General features: G+C 44.8%; 2 protein-coding genes across 5 annotated transcripts in view; one reads left to right on the forward strand and one right to left on the reverse strand.

Moving 5' to 3' along the window:
- Positions 1–3831: 3831 nt before the first annotated feature.
- On the reverse strand, positions 3832–19562 carry LOC109880414 (zinc finger protein Xfin). 4 transcript variants are annotated; one of them, XM_031821730.1, is made up of 8 exons: positions 19417–19523; positions 17092–17294; positions 14393–14497; positions 11295–11390; positions 11028–11138; positions 9258–9390; positions 8690–9147; positions 3832–8620 (listed from the first exon to the last, which is right to left on the reverse strand). In XM_031821730.1, exons 1-8 carry the CDS (start codon positions 19436–19438, stop codon positions 6167–6169), a joined length of 3582 nt encoding a protein of 1193 aa, XP_031677590.1. In that variant the 5' UTR covers positions 19439–19523; the 3' UTR covers positions 3832–6166. The 4 variants fall into 4 exon arrangements, with proteins under 4 accessions (XP_031677590.1, XP_031677591.1, XP_031677589.1 ...); XM_031821731.1 differs by having other exon boundaries at positions 3832–6069; positions 6305–9147; XM_031821729.1 differs by having other exon boundaries at positions 3832–9147; positions 19417–19562.
- A 3116-nt stretch (positions 19563–22678) lies between these two features.
- Positions 22679–23645, forward strand: part of LOC109880407 (THUMP domain-containing protein 1) — a 9863-nt gene continuing 8896 nt past the window's right edge. The window contains exons 1-2 of the mRNA XM_031821726.1: positions 22679–23242; positions 23558–23645. The exon at positions 23558–23645 is cut by the window's right edge and continues 84 nt beyond it. Coding sequence (XP_031677586.1) covers positions 23039–23242; positions 23558–23645 — 292 coding nt within the window. The 5' untranslated portion in view covers positions 22679–23038. The remainder of the gene's footprint in view (positions 23243–23557) is intronic.

Here is a 23645-nt window from a genome sequence, read left to right on the forward strand (position 1 = left end):
AGGACGTTGTTGGTAAATGCGCCATATGTCTTGAACGACGCCCCTCTAACACCCATATGTCTTGAACGACGCCCCTCTAACACCCATATGTTACCTCACTGTATCCCAGACCGACCCTGGCAGGTCGTGGCAACCGATCTGTTCCCCTGGAACAACAAGGACTACATCGTAATAGCGAACTACTACAGCAGATACCTCGAACTCAACAAGTTTCCTTTGCCAGGCATGGCATTGTAGAGACTTTCATATCTGACAATGGGCCCTGTTACAAATCAAATGAGTTTGAATCCTTCACAAAACCATGGGAGTTGACACATGTCACCACAAGCCCACATTTCCCTCAAAGTAATGGCCTTGCTGACAAATCAGTGCAGCTTTCTAAATCTCTCATGGACAATGCAAAAGCAGACAAGAGAGACCCCTACCTCAGTCTCCTTGAATACCGCAACACTCCAGTTGACAACTTCAAATCCCCGGCCCAGCTGTCCATGAGCCGCAGACTTCGCTCAGTCCTTCCCAGCACCAACCAGCAGCTGCAACCTGAGGTCGTCAGCTACAAGGAAACGCATGAAAAAACGTGCACAGAGACGACAACAACAACAACAAAAGCGATACTACGACAGGTCAGCTAGACCACTGCCACCACTGAACGACAGAGAGTCAGTTAGAATCCAGGAGCATGGTCTCTGGAAGCCAGCTGTCGTCATCCAGCCAGCTGACACTGAACGACAGAGAGTCAGTTAGAATCCAGGAGCATGGTCTCTGGAAGCCAGCTGACACTGAACGACAGAGAGTCAGTTAGAATCCAGGAGCATGGTCTCTGGAAGCCAGCTGACACTGAACGACAGAGTCAGTTAGAATCCAGGAGCATGGTCTCTGGAAGCCAGCTGACACTGAACGACAGAGAGTCAGTTAGAATCCAGGAGCATGGTCTCTGGAAGCCAGCTGACACTGATCGACAGAGAGTCAGTTAGAATCCAGGAGCATGGTCTCTGGAAGCCAGCTGACACTGAACGACAGAGAGTCAGTTAGAATCCAGGAGCATGGTCTCTGGAAGCCAGCTGACACTGAACGACAGAGAGTCAGTTAGAATCCAGGAGCATGGTCTCTGGAAGCCAGCTGACACTGAACGACAGAGAGTCAGTTAGAATCCAGGAGCATGGTCTCTGGAAGCCAGCTGACACTGAACGACAGAGAGTCAGTTAGAATCCAGGAGCATGGTCTCTGGAAGCCAGCTGACACTGATCGACAGAGAGTCAGTTAGAATCCAGGAGCATGGTCTCTGGAAGCCAGCTGACACTGAACGACAGAGAGTCAGTTATAATCCAGGAGCATGGTCTCTGGAAGCCAGCTGACACTGAACGACAGAGTCAGTTAGAATCCAGGAGCATGGTCGCTGGAAGCCAGCAGTCGTCATCCAGCCAGCTGACACTGAACGTTCATATATCACGTCCGCACCGCAGAAGGAGCGGTGTACCGCCGCAATCACCGTCACCTACTGAACACAAAATAACAACACACTGATGAGATGAACTGTTCCCCTGAAAGAGAACGTGATGGACTAAACACACACAGCACAACATACACTATACTTACCTGCAACACCAGATGTCAAATGTCTTGCACATTGGTCAGTCTTTGCATTACTAGTGTACAGTATGGATTCGTTGAGAAGCTCCCGTATAGTTTTAATAGTGAGCCTTCTTCTTCTTTGGTTTTAGATAGTAACAGTTAGCCACACTCACGAAGCGAGCCTTCTTCTTCTTTGGTTTTAGATAGTAACAGTTAGCCACACTCACGAAGAATGAATGGTGGCTTTGGCTACACCACGTCCAAGGCTAACGTAAGTCTATTCAGTTTTTTAAAAACCCTCTTGTAGTTAAAGCAGAACTAGGAACCAAGCTACTGTAGATGAACCCAATGACGGCAGAGAAGAAGAGAACCATGTGACCAGAAAACAAACGAATAGGAGGAACAGTAAAAGAAGTGGATTAAAAGAGATGGTTCTGGAACTAAACAAGAGGACAGCGAAACAACGTTGTTTTGAGAGCTTCTACTCAGTCCTCTCTATCCAAGAGGACAGCGAAACAACGTTGTTTTGAGAGCTTCTACTCAGTCCTCTCTATCCAAGAGGACAGCGAAACAACGTTGTTTTGAGAGCTTCTACTCAGTCCTCTCTATCCAAGAGGACAGCGAAACAACGTTGTTTTGAGAGCTTCTACTCGGTCCTCTCTATCCAAGAGGACAGCGAAACAACGTTGTTTTGAGAGCTTCTCAGTCCTCTCTATCTTCACCAAAGTATCTTATTGAAGGTGCAATCTGCAATATAGTAAATGCAGTTTAATGGTCACATTAGTTAAAGGCCCAGTGCATTCAAAAACATGATTTTCCTGTGTTTTATATATATTTCCACACTATGAGGTTGGAATAATATTGTGAAAAAGATGATAATGCCCTTTTAGTGTAAGAGCTGTTTCAAAAGAGCGCCTGAAATCTCTGTTTTGGTGGGATGGAGTTTTTCCCTAGCTGCCATGACAAAGAACAGAGCTGGCGAGAGTACCGTTGAGGACAGTGGTGTCTATCGCACGTGAAAGATCTTTTACATTAACAAAAATAGATCTACAAGCGGTTGTGACAAGAACAAAATAGCTTCAAGTGTTTTGTCCAAATACTGGTGGATTCAACTAATAAAATAATGGACGATCTGACCAGAGAGGTTCAGGACCTGAAGAGTTGTTCTTGTCTTTTAATGTTCTGTATTATGTCTGTTTTATAGGTATCCTAATAAAATACCAAATACCCTGCCTGGTGACATCACCGGAAGGTAAATGAGTTAATGGACCAATAAGAGAGTTCCAAACTTCTCTGCCAATAACAGCTGGTTTTCTGTTTTCACCTCCCCACTAAGGCCACTCCCAGACAGTCCGAGCAAAATTCTAGCTTCAGAAATTGCTCTTTGCTGAGAAGCAATGTTTGTTTATTTTTGACAATTTGAATTGAAAACAATCACAGTAAGGTACTTATTTGTTACCCAGAAAATGATTTGATTATTAAGATAGAAATGATTGTGGCTTTCAATCATTTGTGCTTTATCGTGTTAATTCAGCCCGTGTCTCACGACTGACATACGTAACTGCCAAAATACAGGAAACACCAACATAAGTGTCTTATTAGGGTGTTGGGTCACCACGAGCCAGGACAACTTCAATGCACCTTGGCATAGATTATACAAGAGTCTGGAACTCTATTGGAGGGATGTGACACCCTTATTCCATGAGAAATTCAATAATTAGTTACTTTGTTAATGGTGGTGGGAAAACGCTGGCTCTGGCACTGCTTCAGAACCTCCCATAGTTCAACTGGGTTGAGATCTGGTGACTGAGACAGCCATGGCATGTGGTTTACATCGTTTTCATGCTCATCAAACCATTCTGTGACCCCTCATGCCCTGTGGATGGGGGGCATTGTCATCCTATGAGAGCATAGCCATGGTAGCCAAAATAATGGCCTGCCCAGCATTTTTATACCAGTACATGACCCTAAGCATGATGGGATGTTAATTGCTTAATTAACTCAGGAACCACACCTGTGTAGCTGCGCCTTCTTTGTTTCCATTATTTTGGCAGTTACCTGTAACAACCAAAACCTTTAAGAATGATTCCCACAGAATAATCATTTCTGTACAATCGATTTAAATTCAGAACCTGTTGTCTTTAACTTTACACGAAGACAGATCGGGGAGGGGCCAAAATGATTCGTTTTGACGTGTTTCTTACGGTTCATTCCATCGTAGAACAAATTGTAAACATACAAAATGGAAGCATGATAAAATTGAGGATAATGCATGGGTTGCTGTTATGTTTATTACAATTCTTGTAGACATATAGTTGCAGTTTTGTAAAGGATATATACAATTGGCTGTTTTACAAAGCTAAGAAGTTTGTCATTTAAAAAAAATCAACTTTTTCAACAGATTAGATTATTTCGTTCAAAAAGGGAGAATTCAAAATTACCTCCTTCAATATGGAGAATTCAAAATTACCTCATTCAATATGGAGAATTCAAAATTACCTCATTCAATATGGAGAATTCAAAATTACCTCATTCAATATGGAGAATTCAAAATTACCTCCTTCAATATGGAGAATTCAAAATGACCTCATTCAATATGGAGAATTCAAAATGACCTCCTTCAATATGGAGATTTCAAAATTACCTCCTTCAATATGGAGATTTCAAAATACCTCCTTCAATATGGAGATTTCAAAATTACCTCCTTCAATATGGAGAATTCAAAATTACCTCAATCAATATGGAGAATTCAAAATGACCTCATTCAATATGGAGAATTCAAAATGATCTCATTCAATATGGAGAATTCAAAATGACCTCCTTCAATATGGAGAATTCAAAATGACCTCATTCAATATGGAGAATTCAAAATGACCTCATTCAATATGGAGAATTGAAAATGACCTCATTCAATATGGAGAATTGAAAATGACCTCATTCAATATGGAGAATTCAAAATGACCTCAATCAATATGGAGAATTCAAAATGACCTCATTCAATATGATCTCATTCAATATGGAGAATTCAAAATGACCTCCTTCAATATGGAGAATTCAAAATTACCTCCTTCAATATGGAGAATTCAAAATGACCTCAATCAATATGGAGAATTCAAAATGACCTCATTCAATATGGAGAATTCAAAATGACCTCATTCAATATGGAGAATTCAAAATGACCTCATTCAATATGGAGAATTGAAAATGACCTCATTCAATATGGAGAATTCAAAATGACCTCATTCAATATGGAGAATTCAAAATTACCTCCTTCAATATTGAGATTTCAAAATTACCTCCTTCAATATGGAGAATTCAAAATTACCTCCTTCAATATGGAGAATTCAAAATTACCTCCTTCAATATGGAGAATTCAAAATTACCTCATTCAATATGGAGAATTCAAAATTACCTCCTTCAATATGGAGAATTCTAAATGACCTCATTCAATATGGAGAATTCTAAATGACCTCATTCAATATGGAGAATTCTAAAGTTTTTTGTGGAAAAGGTAGAAGGGATTTAGTCTGTTGATAAGAACCACCCAACAGGAATCTAATTTACCCGACAAAATACATCTGGTTAGTGTATATCACAAATCAAAATGACGAGTGCTCTTTTCCAAGTTGGCTGAATTATGAGTTTTACTGGCACGAGCCGCAGTATTCAGACTTCTACACGCGTGCTTGAAACTGGGCGGTGCATCATCCCTCCCCAACAACGTACCCAAATGGAACATCTGCCCACTGAGAGATCTGTTACAACAGCATTCTATCGCGTTTCAGTCTTCAGTGATTCCTCCAATAAGATAACCCGACAATATTTAATCAACTCTCAGAACGTTCTGGATCGTTGCAATAAGACAGCCATGGACAATTGTGCAAGACAATTTTTTTTTTTAACCATTTATGTCGTACTTAATTCGCCTTATTTATGCGACGGGTGGTATAAGGTCTATTGCATTTCGAAACATCCCCATTGACATTGGTCTAATAGACTAATTGATAACCTCGTTAAAATCGTAAGTTGAAGTCTCCATTCCAAACCGTAATGGAATGCACCTGCGGCAGTTCCTATGGGCGTGCTTTATGCTGCCTTCATGACAAACGGGAAACTGGGCGCGACGAGTTGAGTACATTCACATGCTTTGGACCAATTTAGAAAACGCCGATTGGCTGGATGGCAAAACTGTTTCAACCACAAACTGAAAGTACAGCAACCTGCTCACTAACAACTTGTTTTCAAAAAAACACATTAATAGATTTATATATATATTATTTTTTTATATAAATAATGTTTTGTTGTTGCATTTAACTGCCAAAAACTGCTGTTATTCAAAGGTGATTTCCTTTGTGACGTCAGAGTTCCGCATGTGGAAGAAGCCGGAAGCTCAGAGAGGACAGATACGTTTCCTTCACAAGTAGTTACCAGTTGGAGAGACGTTCTTCACACAGTCGGATTGGCTGGAATTCACAGATTTACCAGATGTTATGAACCCTGCAGGGTGAGACGGAATTAGAACGTCGGAATACTGACAGACACAATAAGAACGTAAGAACTCTTTTATCTTAACCTCTTGAGCCCCCAAAGGCAACTAGGAACAAGAAGCTTGATGTTGTCTCAAATCGCCTTTCTGTCTAAAGCCCCTTCCACAAACCGGACATTTAAAAGGCCTCTCCCCCGTGTGACACATCATGTGCAGTTTCAGATGCTTATTGGTGGTAAAACGTACTTGACAAAGAGCACACGCGAATGGCCGCTCCCCCGTATGAATCAGTCGGTGTTGTGTCAGCGTACCCTTACGCTTAAAGGTTTTCCCACAGTCTGTGCAAGAGTATGCCCGCTCGTCTGTGTGCACACGCTCGTGTGATTCCAACGCACTCTGAGATGGGAAATCCTTGCCACACGTATCACATAGATAAGGCCTGTAACTATGACAACGAATATGAAACTTCAATTGGTTGTGTCCGGCAAACATTTTGCCACAAAAGCTACAGGAGAACCCGTCTCCTGTGTGACATACCATGTGTGATTTCAGTTTCTTTTCGCTTGTGAACTGTTGCAGACATTCGGGGCAGGTGAAGACCGGCGTGTCTTTTGTGGGAACGATTACGGTGGTAAGATTACGCCGCGTTGGCCCACAACCTGATTTGTTGGCCAGGTGAAACTTTAAATCCCTGTTGCGACCAAAGCACCTTGAACATATGGGACAGTTAATGGCTCCTTCACCGTGCCGTCTCAGATGCAAAATCAGGGATTGTTTCCTACGAAAACTCTTGGAACACACGTGACATGTTCTAGAATCTAAATTCACACCAGGGGGCAGAGTGGGGGAAGCGGCGCAGGTTGTTGGGTTCTGGGATTCAGTACTGTGGGGCTGGGGAGTCTCTATCCCGTTCCCCCTTGAAGGCTGAGATGTGCCTCCACCTGCTGGGTCAACCTCCCTTAGGGTTTGGCTTGGATTCACTTCCTCATTAAAGTCTTGCTGTGTCTGAAAGTCCGTCTCATCACAGCGGTTCAATCTTCGGGGTCTAGACCTGCTTACTGTAAGAGCAGTTCGCTGATCGAAAAAGCACCTTACAAATAACTTTGATTGATCGACGGATTGGTTTAGCCGGTGTTGCCGAGAGTCATTTGAGAAGTCGACGTCTGTGCTGCTGGACTGTGGGGTCTCCATCTCGTTTTCCCCTGTATGTTGTGGCGACCAGGCTGTCTGGTGTCTTTTAAGGTTCCCTTCCTGACTTGTCATTTCCTGCTGTTGTCTACATTGAGAAGTCCTCGTCCTGCAACCGGGACACTTCCTGGACTCTGGAATGTTTTGACCGGAACACTGGTCCGAGTGTTTCTTCTGATCAGAGGTGCTTTGGAAACTCTCCCCACATTTAAAGCACAGGTAAGGAAGTACACCATGTTGAAATCTCAGATGTCTTCTCAGGTCTTCTCCGTTATCAAAAGCCTCTTTACATAAAAGGCATTTTCTGTAATGATTAGCTAGCTGAAAGGGCAGAGCATTGGAGGTGGTTGGGTTTTGGGGTGTTGTGTTTGAGGGCTGAGGTATCTCTGTCGAATTTTCTACTGCTGCCAAAACAGCGGCGGCCTCTGGAAGAGCCTCCCTCGGAAGTTGCTGTGGGTTCACGTCCTCACGCTCGTTTGGCTCAGAGAGCGTAAAGGTGTCTCCGCACAGAGAGCAAGAGAGACGTGTCTTTGTCTTCAAACACACTTTTTTGTGTTTCTTCAAAGTGGAGTTCTCAGAAACATCCCCACAGTTGAGGAGCTTCCCAGGTGTGTATCCCAGGTGCGATGCCTTACTGAAGGTCTCGTCACACACGGAGCGTTTGGTGACTTTGGAAGACTGTCTTGGTTTACCGTGTTGGGTTGTCTTGTGCCTTCTCTGGGGTAAAGTGTCGTGGGGCTGAGATATCTCTGTGCAATCCCTCGTCGATGTCCTGCACAAATTAGAAACGTCCTGCACTTCCTTTTCGAGGCGGTGAGCTCCTGGTTGGGGCTGAGATATCTCTGTGCACTTCCTTTTCGAGGCGGTGAGCTCCTGGTTGGGACTGAGATATCTCTGTGCACTTCCTCTTCGAGGCGGTGAGCTCCTGGTTGGGGCTGAGGTAAAGTGTCGTGGGGCTGAGATATCTCTGTCCCTCGTCGATGTAGCAGACGTGTTATCCTCTTCTGGTTGAGCTGCCGCATCACACACATTCTGCCGATGCTTCTCTAAGTCGTCACGGTGTTCAACGTCTTGTCTACTACACAGGGTGTACTGGTAAGACCTCTGCTCAGTGTGAGATGTTATGTGTGCTGTCAAATCCTTTGCTTCCCTGAAAGTTTCCCCACACAAGGAGCATATTTTGACACGCCTGCTTTTTTTAGGCTGCCCCTTAGTACGACATGGGCCAGGAACCAGAGAATATCGAGGTCGGCTATCTGAGGGCTCTACGTCGACATTCCTCTCGCTCTTTTGTGATACGACCCGTTCTCCTCTCCGTCCTTGGGTTTCCACATTGTCAATCTGAAGCCTCTCTCTGCTCGGTGTTGGAAAGACCTCTGACACAGGTGACAGCGTATCAGTAATGTCAATCTGAAGCCTCTCTCTGCTCGGCGTTGGAAAGACCTCTGACACAGGTGACAGCGTATCAGTAATGTCAAGTCTGTGCAGCAGCACCGTGGGCTGACGGAGCCGACAGGACGTAGACCAATCAGAAACGTCCTGCGCTTCCTTTTCGAAGCGGTGAGCTCCCGGTTGGATTTTCGGCCCACTGTCAGCACGAAGGAGAAGAAAAGCCTGATCCATTTCACTCTCTTTGTCAAGAGTTTCCTTGTTGACACGCTGGTCCACCTCTTCATTCGAAGGCAAAATGGCGACATTTGCAGTGCGGTCTAAATGAATCCCTCGTTGACTCTCCCTGTAATCCAGCGAAGGTGTCATTACTGACTCACAACAATATGATGCAGGGCTTTGAATGGTCATAAATGTCTGTATGGGTTCTGATTGGATCTCTGGGTCAGCTTGGTCAGTGGATGACTCTCGGGGAGATGGAGACAGGATGTGGTTGTCTTCAGATGACAGAGCTGAGGACAAGAGAAGAAGAAAAGGCAATATTAAAAAAACGAATGTCAAAAAAACGTAAAGAACATTAAAATATAATTCCCTCATTTTTCCAAAAGTCTTCTTCTCCTACCATTGGCCTCAACATGTGGGATTGGAGAAAGGTTGGTGTGGTACTGGAGAAGGGTCCTCAAAGGTTGAGGGTGACGCACAGACTGCTCACACTGCTCCAGGACAGAGTGGTCAGGTAGAAACCAAGATGCAGTCTGAGGGAAAGAGAATGGAAACAGATCCAGTTCTATAATATCATAACCTCGTTGCCCTAGAAAATGTACATTTCTTGACTATTATTATTTTTTACATAAAAAAAAGCTGTTATTGCCATCCACGTCCTGTAAAAGTTTACTGCCGGTAGTATAATTAATAAAAATAATTCAAATTACCTTGTGAACTTTTAATACAAGCAACTAGATTGTAATTGTCCATAAAGAAACATTGTGTGACTTGCTTGAGCTATTTGAATGTATTTTTGTGGTAGTGGAAGAAGTGTTGTGATTTTAGATTTGAAAAGCAGAGTAGACTAGGATTTCATACACTACGTTTTTGTCTAACTTGTTGTAGAAACCAAGATGCAGTCTGAGGGAAAGAGAAGGGCTTGACAATGACAACAGATCCAGTTCTAGAATATCATAACCTCAACTTCCTAAACAATGTTTGTTTTGTTTCTAGCTTGTTAGCTAGCTGCCTAGCCAGTTAAAATAATGACCAGAGCATATAGCTGACAACGTCTTAACTTCAGCTAATTTGTAGCCAGCATTACAGGAAGATAAATTACAACAAGATCTAAATAATGTAACGAAATAAAATCCGGACATTCTACATAAAGATCTTTTAGAACGCGTGCCCGCTCTCGTTTCTGGTAACCATGACAACGGACTCCGAAAACGGAGGTCAAAGTTCAGTTTTACGTCTGCAACATGAACATGGAAACCGACAGTCGCAGCTACGGTCGACAGACAGTCAAGTCCACCGGAGTATAAATGAAATGTCGTTTTGACCAACGACACTTGTCGAAATTGTAATTGTCTACAAACACGTCGTTTGGCCAAGTATAAAACAGCCTTAAGATGTTGTATGCTCTTAAGTTTTTGTCTAAGTTGTTGGGAAAGTGGTCAAAGTCCGCTGATTTGCATCAAAAGTGACAATGTTTACAGAAAGTCACGGGGGTATTCAACAATAGAAGCGTTAGAATGTTGGAAGAAATTCCATTAAAGTGGATTAAGTTTTTTTTAGAAGGAAAAAACATTTAATAGTTTTTAAAGTATAAATGGTTTCAAAAAGGTGTATTTAAGCATACTATTCCAGACCAGTCTGCACGTTTTTAAAGTTTTTAATGGCTTAGACGGTGTTAGACGAGTAGCGTTCCAAAGAATAACTACAAGAGGCAATATGAAGTTGTACAATATTTAAAGTGTGGCTGCTGAAGTATACCACATTATTACATCTGAAAAGAAACTGTGTTTCACCAGGACGCTGACAATATGCATGAATGGTATTAAAACGCACAATGGTATAAAATATACCTGGCGGCAGGGTAACCTAGTGGTTAGAGCGTTGGTCTAGTAACCGGAAGGTTGCAAGTTCAAACCCCCGAGCTGACAAGGTACAAATATGTCCTTCTGCCCCTGAACAGGCAGTTAACCCACTGTTCCTAGGCTGTCATTGAAAATAAGAATTAGTTCTTTACTGACTTGCCTGGTTAAATAAAGGTAAAATACATAAAACATGTATCTATTCATCCAACTAATTGATATTTTTGTATTTGTGTAAATGTTTGGTATCACCCTGATGTATGAAGCCTCGGTCCGGCGCTGATGAAGATACTAAGGCGTTATGGTGGTACCTGTTGAAGGGTCGGTGTTGGAAGCAGCTTCTCCAGTCTGGAGAGGAACTCCCACACCAGAGTCTGCAGTGCGGAGTGATACTGGGGGCCGAATTCCTCTGGAAAAACGTTCTGGGAAACAACCAAAGAAGAAGAGAATAGGACAGTGCTTTTTTTAAATCTAAGCATTGAATACTACCTTGACAAAGCATTCAACACCTTGGAGTTATTATCCTCCTCACCACCATCATCATCATCATCAACAGAATCAGCTACTTAGTCACTGACCTGAAAGAAGCGTTCTCTCTCAACTGGGTCTTCCAGCAGCGTTTTAATCAGCTTCAGGAAGTTGGATTCTGATGCCTCCACCTCAGGATCACAAATCTACAGGAAGTATGGAGAGCACAGTAAATAACAGGAAGTATGGAGAGCACAGTGACTAACAGGAAGTATGGATAGCACAGTGAATAACAGGAAGTATGGATAGCACAGTGAATAACAGGAAGTATGGATAGCACAGTGACTAACAGGAAGTATGGAGAGCACAGTGAATAACAGGAAGTATGGAGAGCACAGTGACTAACAGGAAGTATGGATAGCACAGTGAATAACAGGAAGTATGGATAGCACAGTGACTAACAGGAAGTATGGAGAGCACAGTGAATAACAGGAAGTATGGAGAGCACAGTGACTAACAGGAAGTATGGATAGCACAGTGACTAACAGGAAGTATGGATAGCACAGTGTCTAACAGGAAGTATGGAGAGCACAGTGAATAACAGGAAGTATGGATAGCACAGTGAATAACAGGAAGTATGGATAGCACAGTGAATAACAGGAAGTATAGATAGCACAGTGAATAACAGGAAGTATGGATAGCACAGTGAATAACAGGAAGTATGGATAGCACAGTGTCTAACAGGAAGTATGGAGAGCACAGTGAATAACAGGAAGTATGGATAGCACAGTGAATAACAGGAAGTATGGATAGCACAGTGAATAACAGGAAGTATAGATAGCACAGTGAATAACAGGAAGTATGGATAGCACAGTGACTAACAGGAAGTATGGATAGCACAGTGTCTAACAGGAAGTATGGAGAGCACAGTGAATAACAGGAAGTATGGATAGCACAGTGAATAACAGGAAGTATGGATAGCACAGTGAATAACAGGAAGTATAGATAGCACAGTGAATAACAGGAAGTATGGATAGCACAGTGAATAACAGGAAGTATGGATAGCACAGTGAATAACAGGAAGTATGGATAGCACAGTGAATAACAGGAAGTATGGAGAGCACAGTGACTAACAGGAAGTATGGAGAGCACAGTGAATAACATGAAGTATGGATAGCACAGTGAATAACAGGAAGTATGGATAGCACAGTGAATAACAGGAAGTATAGATAGAAGAGTGACTAACAGGAAGTATGGCTAGCACAGTGACTAACAGGAAGTATGGATAGCACAGTGACTAACAGGAAGTATGGATAGCACAGTGACTAACAGGAAGTATGGATAGCACAGTGAATAACAGGAAGTATGGAGAGCACAGTGACTAACAGGAAGTATGGATAGCACAGTGAATAACAGGAAGTATAGATAGCACAGTGAATGGATAGCACAGTGAATAACAGGAAGTATAGATAGCACAGTGAATAACAGGAAGTATGGATAGCACAGTGACTAACAGGAAGTATAGATAGCACAGTAAATGGATAGCACAGTGAATAACAGGAAGTATAGATAGCACAGTGAATAACAGGAAGTATGGATAGCACAGTGACTAACAGGAAGTATGGATAGGACAGTGAATGGATAGCACAGTGAATAACAGGAAGTATAGATAGCACAGTGAATAACAGGAAGTATGGATAGCACAGTGACTAACAGGAAGTATGGATAGCACAGTGAATAACAGGAGGTATGGATAGCACAGTGAATAACAGGAAGTATGGATAGCACAGTGAATAACAGGAAGTATGGATAGCACAGTGAATAACAGGAAGTATGGATAGCACAGTGACTAACAGGAAGTATGGATAGCACAGTGAATAACAGGAAGTATGGAGAGCACAGTGAATAACAGGAAGTATGGATAGCACAGTGACTAACAGGAAGTATGGATAGCACAGTGACTAACAGGAAGTATAGATAGCACAGTGAATAACAGGAAGTATGGATAGCACAGTGAATAACAGGAAGTATGGATAGCACAGTGAATAACAGGAAGTATAGATAGCACAGTGAATAACAGGAAGTATAGATAGCACAGTGAATAACAGGAAGTATAGATAGCACAGTGAATAACAGGAAGTATAGATAGCACAGTGAATAACAGGAAGTATAGATAGCACAGTGAATAACAGGAAGTATAGATAGCACAGTGAATAACAGGAAGTATAGATAGCACAGTGAATAACAGGAAGTATAGATAGCACAGTGAATAACAGGAAGTATAGATAGCACAGTGAATAACAGGAAGTATAGATAGCACAGTGAATAACAGGAAGTATAGATAGCACAGTGAATAACAGGAAGTATGGATAGCACAGTGAATAACAGGAAGTATGGATAGCACAGTGAATAACAGGAAGTATGGATAGCACAGTGAATAAATCAAAAGAGTCAGCATCTAGAACACCTTGCCTGGCTAACCAGAGCACATGGCACAATCACAAGCTGTGTGAATGTCGTTGACGTCCCTCTCTGGATGGATATAACCTATTTTAGCATGGATAATGGATAATGACATTGAAGGCTTCCACAATTTTAAAGTAGTCAACTGGGTGGGGAATCCTATGGGTTGGGAGCGATCAGCCAATGATCAGAGCGAATGTCTTCTTTTTCATAAAGAGTGCTATTGTTTTTAAATGGCTTTATGTTATATGACTGTCATCTAGTGGCCAAACTAAATGAATGACACACTAGATTCGGTTCAAGACCCCAGCACTGCAGGTGGCGGTACATCACCAATATTAGTTTTACACCAAGAAGAAAATGGACTTCTTTAAAATGGAGACATCCCTCAATGGCGCTGGCCATGCTGTCCCAGAAGCCATTATGACACCGATACAACGTTATCATGTATCCATGGAAACGGATACAAAGGTGAGCCGTGTTTCTGTCGCTATGGTTTGGTATCAACCACTACAAATAATACCAGCAGAGTTACAATGTCATTGAGTGACACTCACCTGGTTGTCCCTATGCGTGATGATACAGGTTTCATCTTATTGAGGTGTGACTGGATGGTGTCAGAGTCAGCGAGGTGTTCTGAGTGACACTCACCTGGTTGTCCCTATGAGTGATGCTACAGGTTTCATCTTATTGAGGTGTGACTGGATGGTGTCAGAGTTGGCGAGGTGTTCTGAGTGACACTCACCTGGTTGTCCCTATGAGTGATGCTACAGGTTTTCATCCTATTCAGATGTGACTGGATGGTATCATAGTCGGCGAGGTGTTCTGAGAACAACAACTTCAGAACCAGCTGATGGGAATAAAAGTAAAGATGTATTTTTATTTTTAATAATTCCAGCAAACAAAACCAGTGTATTGAGATGAGCCGTTTCCCACGGAGCCGTTTCCCACGGAGCCGTTTCCCACGGAGCCGTTTCCCACGGAGCCGTTTCCCACGGAGCCGTTTTAGCACGGTGTTGTGGGCAGCGTGTCTATGGAAACGGAGACATTTTAGCACGGTGTTGTGGGCAGCGTGTCTATGGAAACGGAGACATTTTAGCACGGTGTTGTGGGCAGCGTGTCTATGGAAACGGAGACATTTTAGCACGGTGTTGTAGGCAGCGTGTCTATGGAAACGGAGACATTTTAGCACGGTGTTGTGGGCAGCGTGTCTATGGAAACGGAGACATTTTAGCACGGTGTTGTGGGCAGCGTGTCTATGGAAACGGAGACATTTTAGCACGGTGTTGTGGGCAGCGTGTCTATGGAAACGGAGACATTTTAGCACGGTGTTGTGGGCAGCGTGTCTATGGAAACGGAGACATTTTAGCACGGTGTTGTGGGCAGCGTGTCTATGGAAACGGAGACATTTTAGCACGGTGTTGTGGGCAGCGTGTCTATGGAAACGGAGACATTTTAGCACGGTGTTGTGGGCAGCGTGTCTATGGAAACGGAGACATTTTAGCACGGTGTTGTAGGCAGCGTGTCTATGGAAACGGAGACGTTTTAGCACGGTGTTGTGGGCAGCGTGTCTATGGAAACGGAGACATTTTAGCACGGTGTTGTAGGCAGCGTGTCTATGGAAACGGAGACGTTTTAGCACGGTGTTGTAGGCAGCGTGTCTATGGAAACGGAGACATTTTAGCACGGTGTTGTAGGCAGCGTGTCTATGGAAACGGAGACATTTTAGCACGGTGTTGTAGGCAGCGTGTCTATGGAAACGGAGACGTTTTAGCACGGTGTTGTGGGCAGCGTGTCTATGGAAACGGAGATGTTTTAGCACGGTGTTGTAGGCAGCGTGTCTATGGAAACGGAGACGTTTTAGCACGGTGTTGTAGGCAGCGTGTCTATGGAAACGGAGACATTTTAGCACGGTGTTGTAGGCAGCGTGTCTATGGAAACGGAGACATTTTAGCACGGTGTTGTAGGCAGCGTGTCTATGGAAACGGAGACATTTTAGCACGGTGTTGTAGGCAGCGTGTCTATGGAAACGGAGACGTTTTAGCACGGTGTTGTAGGCAGCGTGTCTATGGAAACGGAGACATTTTAGCACGGTGTTGTAGGCAGCGTGTCTATGGAAACGGAGACATTTTAGCACGGTGTTGTAGGCAGCGTGTCTATGGAAACGGAGACGTTTTAGCACGGTGTTGTAGGCAGCGTGTCTATGGAAACGGAGACGTTTTAGCACGGTGTTGTAGGCAGCATGTCTATGGAAACGGAGACATTTTAACACGGTGTTGTAGGCAGCGTGTCTATGGAAACGGAGACGTTTTAGCACGGTGTTGTGGGCAGCGTGTCTATGGAAACGGAGACGGTGTTGTGGGCAGCATGTCTATAGAAACGGAGGCGGTGTTGTAGGCTGCGTGTCTATGGAAACGGAGACGGTGTTGTAGGCAGCATGTCTATGGAAACGGAGACGGTGTTGTGGGCAGCGGCTCTATGGAAACGGAGACGGTGTTGTAGGCAGCGTGTCTATGGAAACGAAGACGGTGTTGTGGGCAGCGTGTCTATGGAAACGGAGACGGTGTTGTAGGCAGCGTGTCTATGGAAACGGAGACGTTTTAGCACGGTGTTGTGGGCAGCGTGTCTATGGAAACGGAGACGGTGTTGTGGGCAGCGTGTCTATGGAAACGGAGACGGTGTTGTAGGCAGCGTGTCTATGGAAACGGAGACGGTGTTGTAGGCAGCGTGTCTATGGAAACGGAGACGGTGTTGTGGGCAGCGTGTCTATGAAAACGGAGACGGTGTTGTGGGCAGCGTGTCTATGAAAACGGAGACGGTGTTGTGGGCAGCGTGTCTATGGAAACGGAGACGTTGTTGTATGCAGCGTGTCTATGGAAACGGTGCCGCTGGGAGAATACTTTTTCACGGGACTATATCCATTTCTATAGCAATGTGGTATAGGCTAGTTCTCAAGCTAATTACTTCTTATAGAATTACCCAGATTATAACCAAACAACTACATGCATCTAATGAAGTGACCTCACCCCCCCGGTGTTGAAACAAGGGGTTCTCCTGAGTCTCATCTCTCCTTCACCCTCTCCACCCATCAGCCCCATCTCTCCTTCACCCTCTCCACCCATCAGCCCCATCTCTCCTTCACCCTCTCCACCCAATCTCTCCTTCACCCTCTCCACCCATCAGCCCCATCTCTCCTTCATCCCCACCTCTCCTTCACCCTCTCCACCCATCAGCTCCATCTCTCCTTCACCCTCTCCACCCATCAGCCCCATCTCTCCTTCACCCTCTCCACCCATCAGCCCCATCTCTCCTTCACCCTCTCCACCCATCAGCTCCATCTCTCCTTCACCCTCTCCACCCATCAGCTCCATCTCTCCTTCACCCTCTCCACCTATCAGCCCCATCTCTCCTTCACCCTCTCCACCCATCAGCCCCATCTCTCACCTGTGCTCTCAGACCCATGATGAGTTGGACTTTCTCCCTGTAACTCATCAGATCTGGGACTACGTCCAACACAGTGACGACAAACTCCTCCACCAAGCCGTAGTCCATGACGTCTCTCCGCTGAACAACCTGCCATAGAGCTGCAGACACCAGCCGCAGGGGAGGAACCAAAAGACGCATAGACGCTGGGGGAAGAAATGGACCTACGGGCACAGATTCAGTAAAGGAGACATTGTTTGTGGGCCATGCCCTGGGGAAGTCAACCTGAGTGTACAGAAATAAAGTTAGGCATTTCCAAATGATGCCATGTTGCTAATTATCCCTGAGATCTATATGTTATTTAACCTTTATTTAACTAGGCAAGTCAGTCAAGAACGAATTCTTATTTTCAATGATGGCCTAGGAACAGTGGGTTAACTGCCTGTTCAGGGGCAGAATGACAGATTTGTACCTTGTCAGCTCGGGGATTTGAACTTGCAACCTCCCGGTTACTAGTCCAACACTCTAACCACTAGGCTACGCTGCCACCTCTACACTCTAACCACTAGGCTACGCTGCCACCTCTACACTCTAACCACTAGGCTACGCTGCCACCTCTACACTCTAACCACTAGGCTACGCTGCCACCTCTACACTCTAACCACTAGGCTACGCTGCCACCTCTACACTCTAACCACTAGGCTACGCTGCCACCTCTACACTCTAACCACTAGGCTACGCTGCCACCTCTACACTCTAACCACTAGGCTACGCTGCCACCTCTACACTCTAACCACTAGGCTACGCTGCCACCTCTACACTCTAACCACTAGGCTACGCTGCCACCTCTACACTCTAACCACTAGGCTACCCTTCCCATATGTTGGAGTGCAGACTGTTATCAGTGTATGTAGGAGTCTGCATGAATGTTGGCAAGCCTCAAATTATGCATTTCAGTCAATCATATTGCATGGCCTTTGGAAAGGGCTCACAGAGCTGGTTGTTTCTCTGCCTCACAGTGTTTGTTATGAAGCCGACACTGGCTCTGACGCTCATCGGATGTGGCAGGCGGCAAACTATTACGGACTACAAATGGAAACCCAGACGTGAGCTGCCCAGTGCCTACCAGACGGGCAAAATGCCTTTTACGTTCGCTTCGAGGCAAGCAACACTGAAGCATGCATGAGAGCACCAGCTGTTCCGGACGACTGTGTGATCACACTCTTTGTAGCCGATATGAGTAAGACCTTTAAGCAGGTCAACATTCACAAGGACGCAGGGCCAGACATTACCAGGACATTTACTCAGAGCATGCGCGGACCAACTGGCAAGTGTCTTAATTGACATTTTCAACCTCTCCCTGACCGAGTCTGTAATACCTACATGTTTCAAGCAGACCACCATAGTCCTTGTGCCCCCCAAAACTAAGGTAACCTGCCTAAATGACTACCGACCCATTGCACTCATGTCGGTATCCATGAAGCTAACAGACTGAATTTCAATATCCACCCTCCTCAAAGACAATCTGTTCCTGTTTTCATTGTGTATTTCTGAGACTTCACCTTTAAATCGCCATAGAAACGGACGCTCTCAACGTAGATTGACCGGCGATTATAGGCAATTATTATTTGTTGTGGTCATAGGCAATTAAGAGAAGGTTCTGGAGATGGCTCCCGAGTGGTGCAGCTGTCTAAGGCACTGCATCTCAGAACTTGAGGTGTCACTTACAGACCCTGGTTCGATTCCAGGCTGTATCACAACCAGACGTAATTGGGAGTTCCACAGGGTGGCGAACTATTGGCCCAGCTTCGTCCGGGTTAGGCTGTCATTGTAAATAAGAATTTGTTCTGGTACCGACTTGCCTAGTTAAATAAAATGTTCAAAATTGTATGGGGGTATTTTACATGTTGTGTTGTGGATATGTTGTGATGTAGAGATGTTATATGACGTACTGTTTTATCTTTAGTTTGTTCAGTACAAATATAGTTCACTGTTTTATATGTCATCTGGGTGCTTTGGTGTGTCTGGACCCCAAGAAGAGTAGCTGCTGCCTTGGCAGGAACTAATGGGGATCCCTAATAAATACAAACACTGCTCTTGACATAACGTGAAGCTTCCACGGAAAATGACAAGATAAAAATTTTCCGGACGAATTCGTAATAGGCTAGTTTATATAGCTCGCTAGCTTAGCTATCACTTGATCGCAACTTAAATAACTCACTTTAGCTAGCTAGCTAGTTAGTTAGCTATGAGACAGAGGCCAAAGAGAGAACAATTTTAGGAACATTTCTCTGCAGATGCTACCACACTGCAACGATAGCTAACTACTGTCTAGCTACTAGTTACCTTTTTCCTTGAGATGTTGCATTTCGAGCTTTGTTAGCTAGCTACGTGTTCTTGCCAGTAGCACTAACAGGTCAAATCCGGGTCACGGAATTTGGGGGACATTCAAAATAAAAGTCCCCCATGCTATAGTAGAAAAGTGTCAAACGATTCATTTACAGTCACGTCCATAATTATTGGCACCATTGGTAAAGGGTATTGAAAATGTAATTATTTTATACCAATACAATTTCTCAGAGAAAGAGGTTTTGTTTAAAGGTCCAATGCAACCGTTTTTTTTTATCTCAATATCAAATCATTTCTGGGTAAAAATTAATACAGGGGTGGAACTTTAGTTTTTGAAGTGGGGGGGGAATAACCTGGCGGGGGTTCTGGGGTTCCTGCTCCAGATTTGTTGTGGGGCATCGAAAGCTCATTTCCTGCCTTTCTACACAATCCAATATGACCCATGACCTTTATAGTCGTCTCTATATAGAACAACAAACAGGAAGCCAAACTGCCCACAGTCATCAGGCTGGGTAAGAGATTATTACATATGTATAAGTGATTGATAAGACTGAAGTAGATCAAAGGTAATTCAGAAATCTATATTGTGTTGCAGTGCCTTAGACCTCTGCGCCACTCGGGAGCAGCACATCCTCCATATAATTCATCTCATAGTCGTAATGGTACTGTAGAGGTCTTTTTACTTGCACACAATATAGCAGGGTCGCCGCCGTCCTGCCCCTAGGGGTCCACCACCCTGCCCCTAGGAGTCCACCACCCTGCCCCTAGGGGTCCATCACCCTGTCCCTAGGGGCCCACCACCCTGCCCCTAGGAGTCCACCACCCTGCCCATAGGGGTCCACCACCCTGCCCCTAGGGGTCCACCACCCTGCCCCTAGGAGTCCACCACCCTGCCCCTAGGGGTCCATCACCCTGCCCCTAGGGGTCCATCACCCTGCCCCTAGGGGTCCACCACCCTGCCCCTAGGAGTCCACCACCCTGCCCCTAGGAGTCCACCACCCTGCCCATAGGGGTCCACCACCCTGCCCCTAGGGGTCCATCACCCTGCCCCTAGGAGTCCACCACTCTGCCCCTAGGGGTCCATCACCCTGCCCCTAGGGGTCCACCACCCTGCCCCTAGGGGTCCACCACCCTGCCCCTAGGGGTCCACCACCCTGCCCCTAGGAGTACACCACCCTGCCCCTAGGAGTCTACCACCCTGCCCCTGGAGGTCCACGACCCTGGCCCTAGGAGTCCACCACCTTGCCCCTGGGGGCCCACCACCCTGCCCACCCTGCCCCTAGGAGTCCACCACCCTGCCCCTAGGAGTCCACCACCCTGCCCTTAGGAGTCCACCACCCTGCCCCTAGGAGTCCACCACCCTGCAGCGCACCAACCTACACACCCCGCTGAGCTTAAGGATCTTAGTGAAACATTCATTATTGGTTTCGGGTGTGTTAGGCCAAGGACAGAGTGACAACACACAGACCCCCAGAACCAGGACTGAGCAGACCAGCAGCTAGGGATTTCCTAAATAGACTTAGTATCTCCCCTGACCTGGGCATGTTTTCTACACAGACCCCCAGAACCAGGACTGAGCAGCCCAGTAGCTATAGGGATTTCCTAAATAGACTAAGTATCTCCCCTGACCTGGGCATGTTTTCTACACAGACCCCCAGAACCAGGACTGAGCAGACCAGCAGCTAGGGATTTCCTAAATAGACTAAGTATCTCCCCTGACCTGGGCATGTTTTCTACACAGACTCCTTTCGTCATACTGTATTCCATATAAGGCATCCAGACCTTCTAAAAGTTACCCAGAACACCCTTAAGTTTGTAACAAATCAAATCTAGTGGTACATAACTTGACATTTCTGCCATCCATTGTGACATTGTCGGAGGATAACCAACCTTCCAATTAAGGACAATGCATTTTCTTAGTCGCTATAAAAATGCCTGGTTACACAGTTTCTTCTGATAACAGTCTCCAGTATCGACATTTCCCAAGCAAACAAAAACAGGGAGATAAAATAACAGGAAGATGGGATCCTCTGTAGGGCATGCTGAGATAAAATAACAGGTAGATGGGATCCTCTGTAGGGCATGCTGAGATAAAATAACATCCTCTTTTCCAGAATTCAGCCAGCCTTCACCAGACCATAACATGTGTAAATACTGTATGTAGGAAGGCCAAAAAGATCAGCAAGGATATCAAACACCCGAGCCACTGCCTGTTCACACCGCTACCGTCCAGAAGGCGAGGTCAGTACAGCTGCATCAAAGCTGGGGCCCGAGAGACTGAAAAACAGCTTCTATCTCAAGGCCATCAGACTGCTAAACAGCAATCACTAACTCAGAGAGGCTGCTGCCTACATTGAGACCAAATCACTGGCCACTTTAATAAATGGATCACGAGTCACTTTATACAATGCCACTCTAAATAATGGCACTTTAATCATGTTTACATATCTTACATTACTCATATCACATGTACATACTGTATTTTATACCATCTACTGCACCTTGCCTATGTCGCTCGGCCATCGCTCATCCATATACTTATGTAACCGATGTGAAATGGCTAGCTAGTTAGCGGTGGTGCGCGCTAATAGCATTTCAATCGGTGATGTCACTTGCTCTGAGACCTTGAAGTAGTGGTTCCCCTTGCTCTGCAAGGGCCACAGCTTTTGTGGCGTGATGGGTAACGATGCTTCGTGGGTGTCAGATGTTGACGTGTGCAGAGGGTCCCTGGTTCGCGCCCGGGTCGGGGCGAGGGGACGGACTAAACTTATACTGTTACACTTACATGTACATATTCTTATTCACCCATTTTGATGTGTGTGTATAAGGTTGTTGTTGGGGAATTGTTAGATTACTTGTTAGATATTACTGTACTGTCAGAACTAGAAGCACAAGCATTTCGCTATTCTTGCATGAATATATGCTGCAGCCATGCTCTCGATGGTGCAGCTGTAAAGCCTTTTGAGGATCTGAGGACCCGTGCCAAATCTTTTCAGTCTCCCGAGGGGGAATAGGTTGTGTCGTGCCCTCTCCACGACTGTCTTGGTGTGCTTGGACCATCATCCCTAAGTTTATACATCCACAGTGCGATCAACGGATTTAACAATTTTCTTGTCAAATAGTCTAATGTTGAATTTTTCTAACAACATTCCAACCTTGTTTAACATTTATAGTCCAATTGTGTCATGATTTCAATATTTTTATTAGTTTGCATGTTTCAATTGGGGACTTTTATTTTGAAGGCGATACGGCGATTCCCCTTTTGCTGCTCACAACACTCGCGTGTTTGAATGAAGGAAGGAGCCCACGAGTACCTTCAGGGTCAAATCGAAAAGAGTACGATACACGTTGACTAGTAGCTCTGTAATTAAGCAAATTAAACGATACATTGTTAGCATTTAATCCAACGTGTACGATCAAGGATTGAGATTTAGTACAGTAACTAACGTAAGCAATCCCGGCTCGTGTCGTTTGTTGTGTTTGCATGTTAGCTAGCTAGCCAATTCTGCTATACTTGCTAGTGCCAAACAATAAACCAGATAGTTAATGTTATCCAGGTAAATGTGTTTTTTCTAACAGTTAACAAACTATTATCCAAGACTCCTGTATATGATCAAATATGTCCGAAGCACAAGACTTGAGAAAGCGCAGTAAGAAACGCTATGGCGGCGGACACCGGAGTAAGAAGTACAAGGGTTCCCGGGAGCTCGAGGTGGGCATGCAAGGTGTCCTCATCACCTGCAATATGAACGAGAGGAAATGCACCGCGGAAGCCTTCAACCTGCTGAACGAATACGCCGACCAACTCTACGGACCTGAGAATGTAAGCAGTACATTTAGCGAGGCCATGTACGAATACGTGACGAGGTGTTTCCCTTAATTCCTTCCTTGAACTCGTCACTGGTGGAACGGATAACTGTCCAATCATGTCATTCAAATCAGGCATCAACTGAACGCAAATAGGAGTCATTTCTAAAGTAACTGCGCCAAGCCAAACCTTCATTGTGAATTGTTATTGTTATTAGTTATTATTTGTACTGTACATCTTTATTGGTAGTAATCTTTGTTAAAATAGTTATAAATCTTGTAGTCTTTTTTTTGTTTAAACTAACTTCTCTAAACTCTTCTGACAACCCAGTTTAAGGAACCCGAGGAGAGCAGTAGTGAGGAAGAGGAGGATGAAGATGTGGAGGCGGCTCTGAAGAAGGAGGTGAAGCAGCTCAAAG

Source organism: Oncorhynchus kisutch, unplaced genomic scaffold (genome assembly GCF_002021735.2).
Source record: "Oncorhynchus kisutch isolate 150728-3 unplaced genomic scaffold, Okis_V2 scaffold4011, whole genome shotgun sequence".
NCBI lineage: Eukaryota > Metazoa > Chordata > Actinopteri > Salmoniformes > Salmonidae > Oncorhynchus > Oncorhynchus kisutch.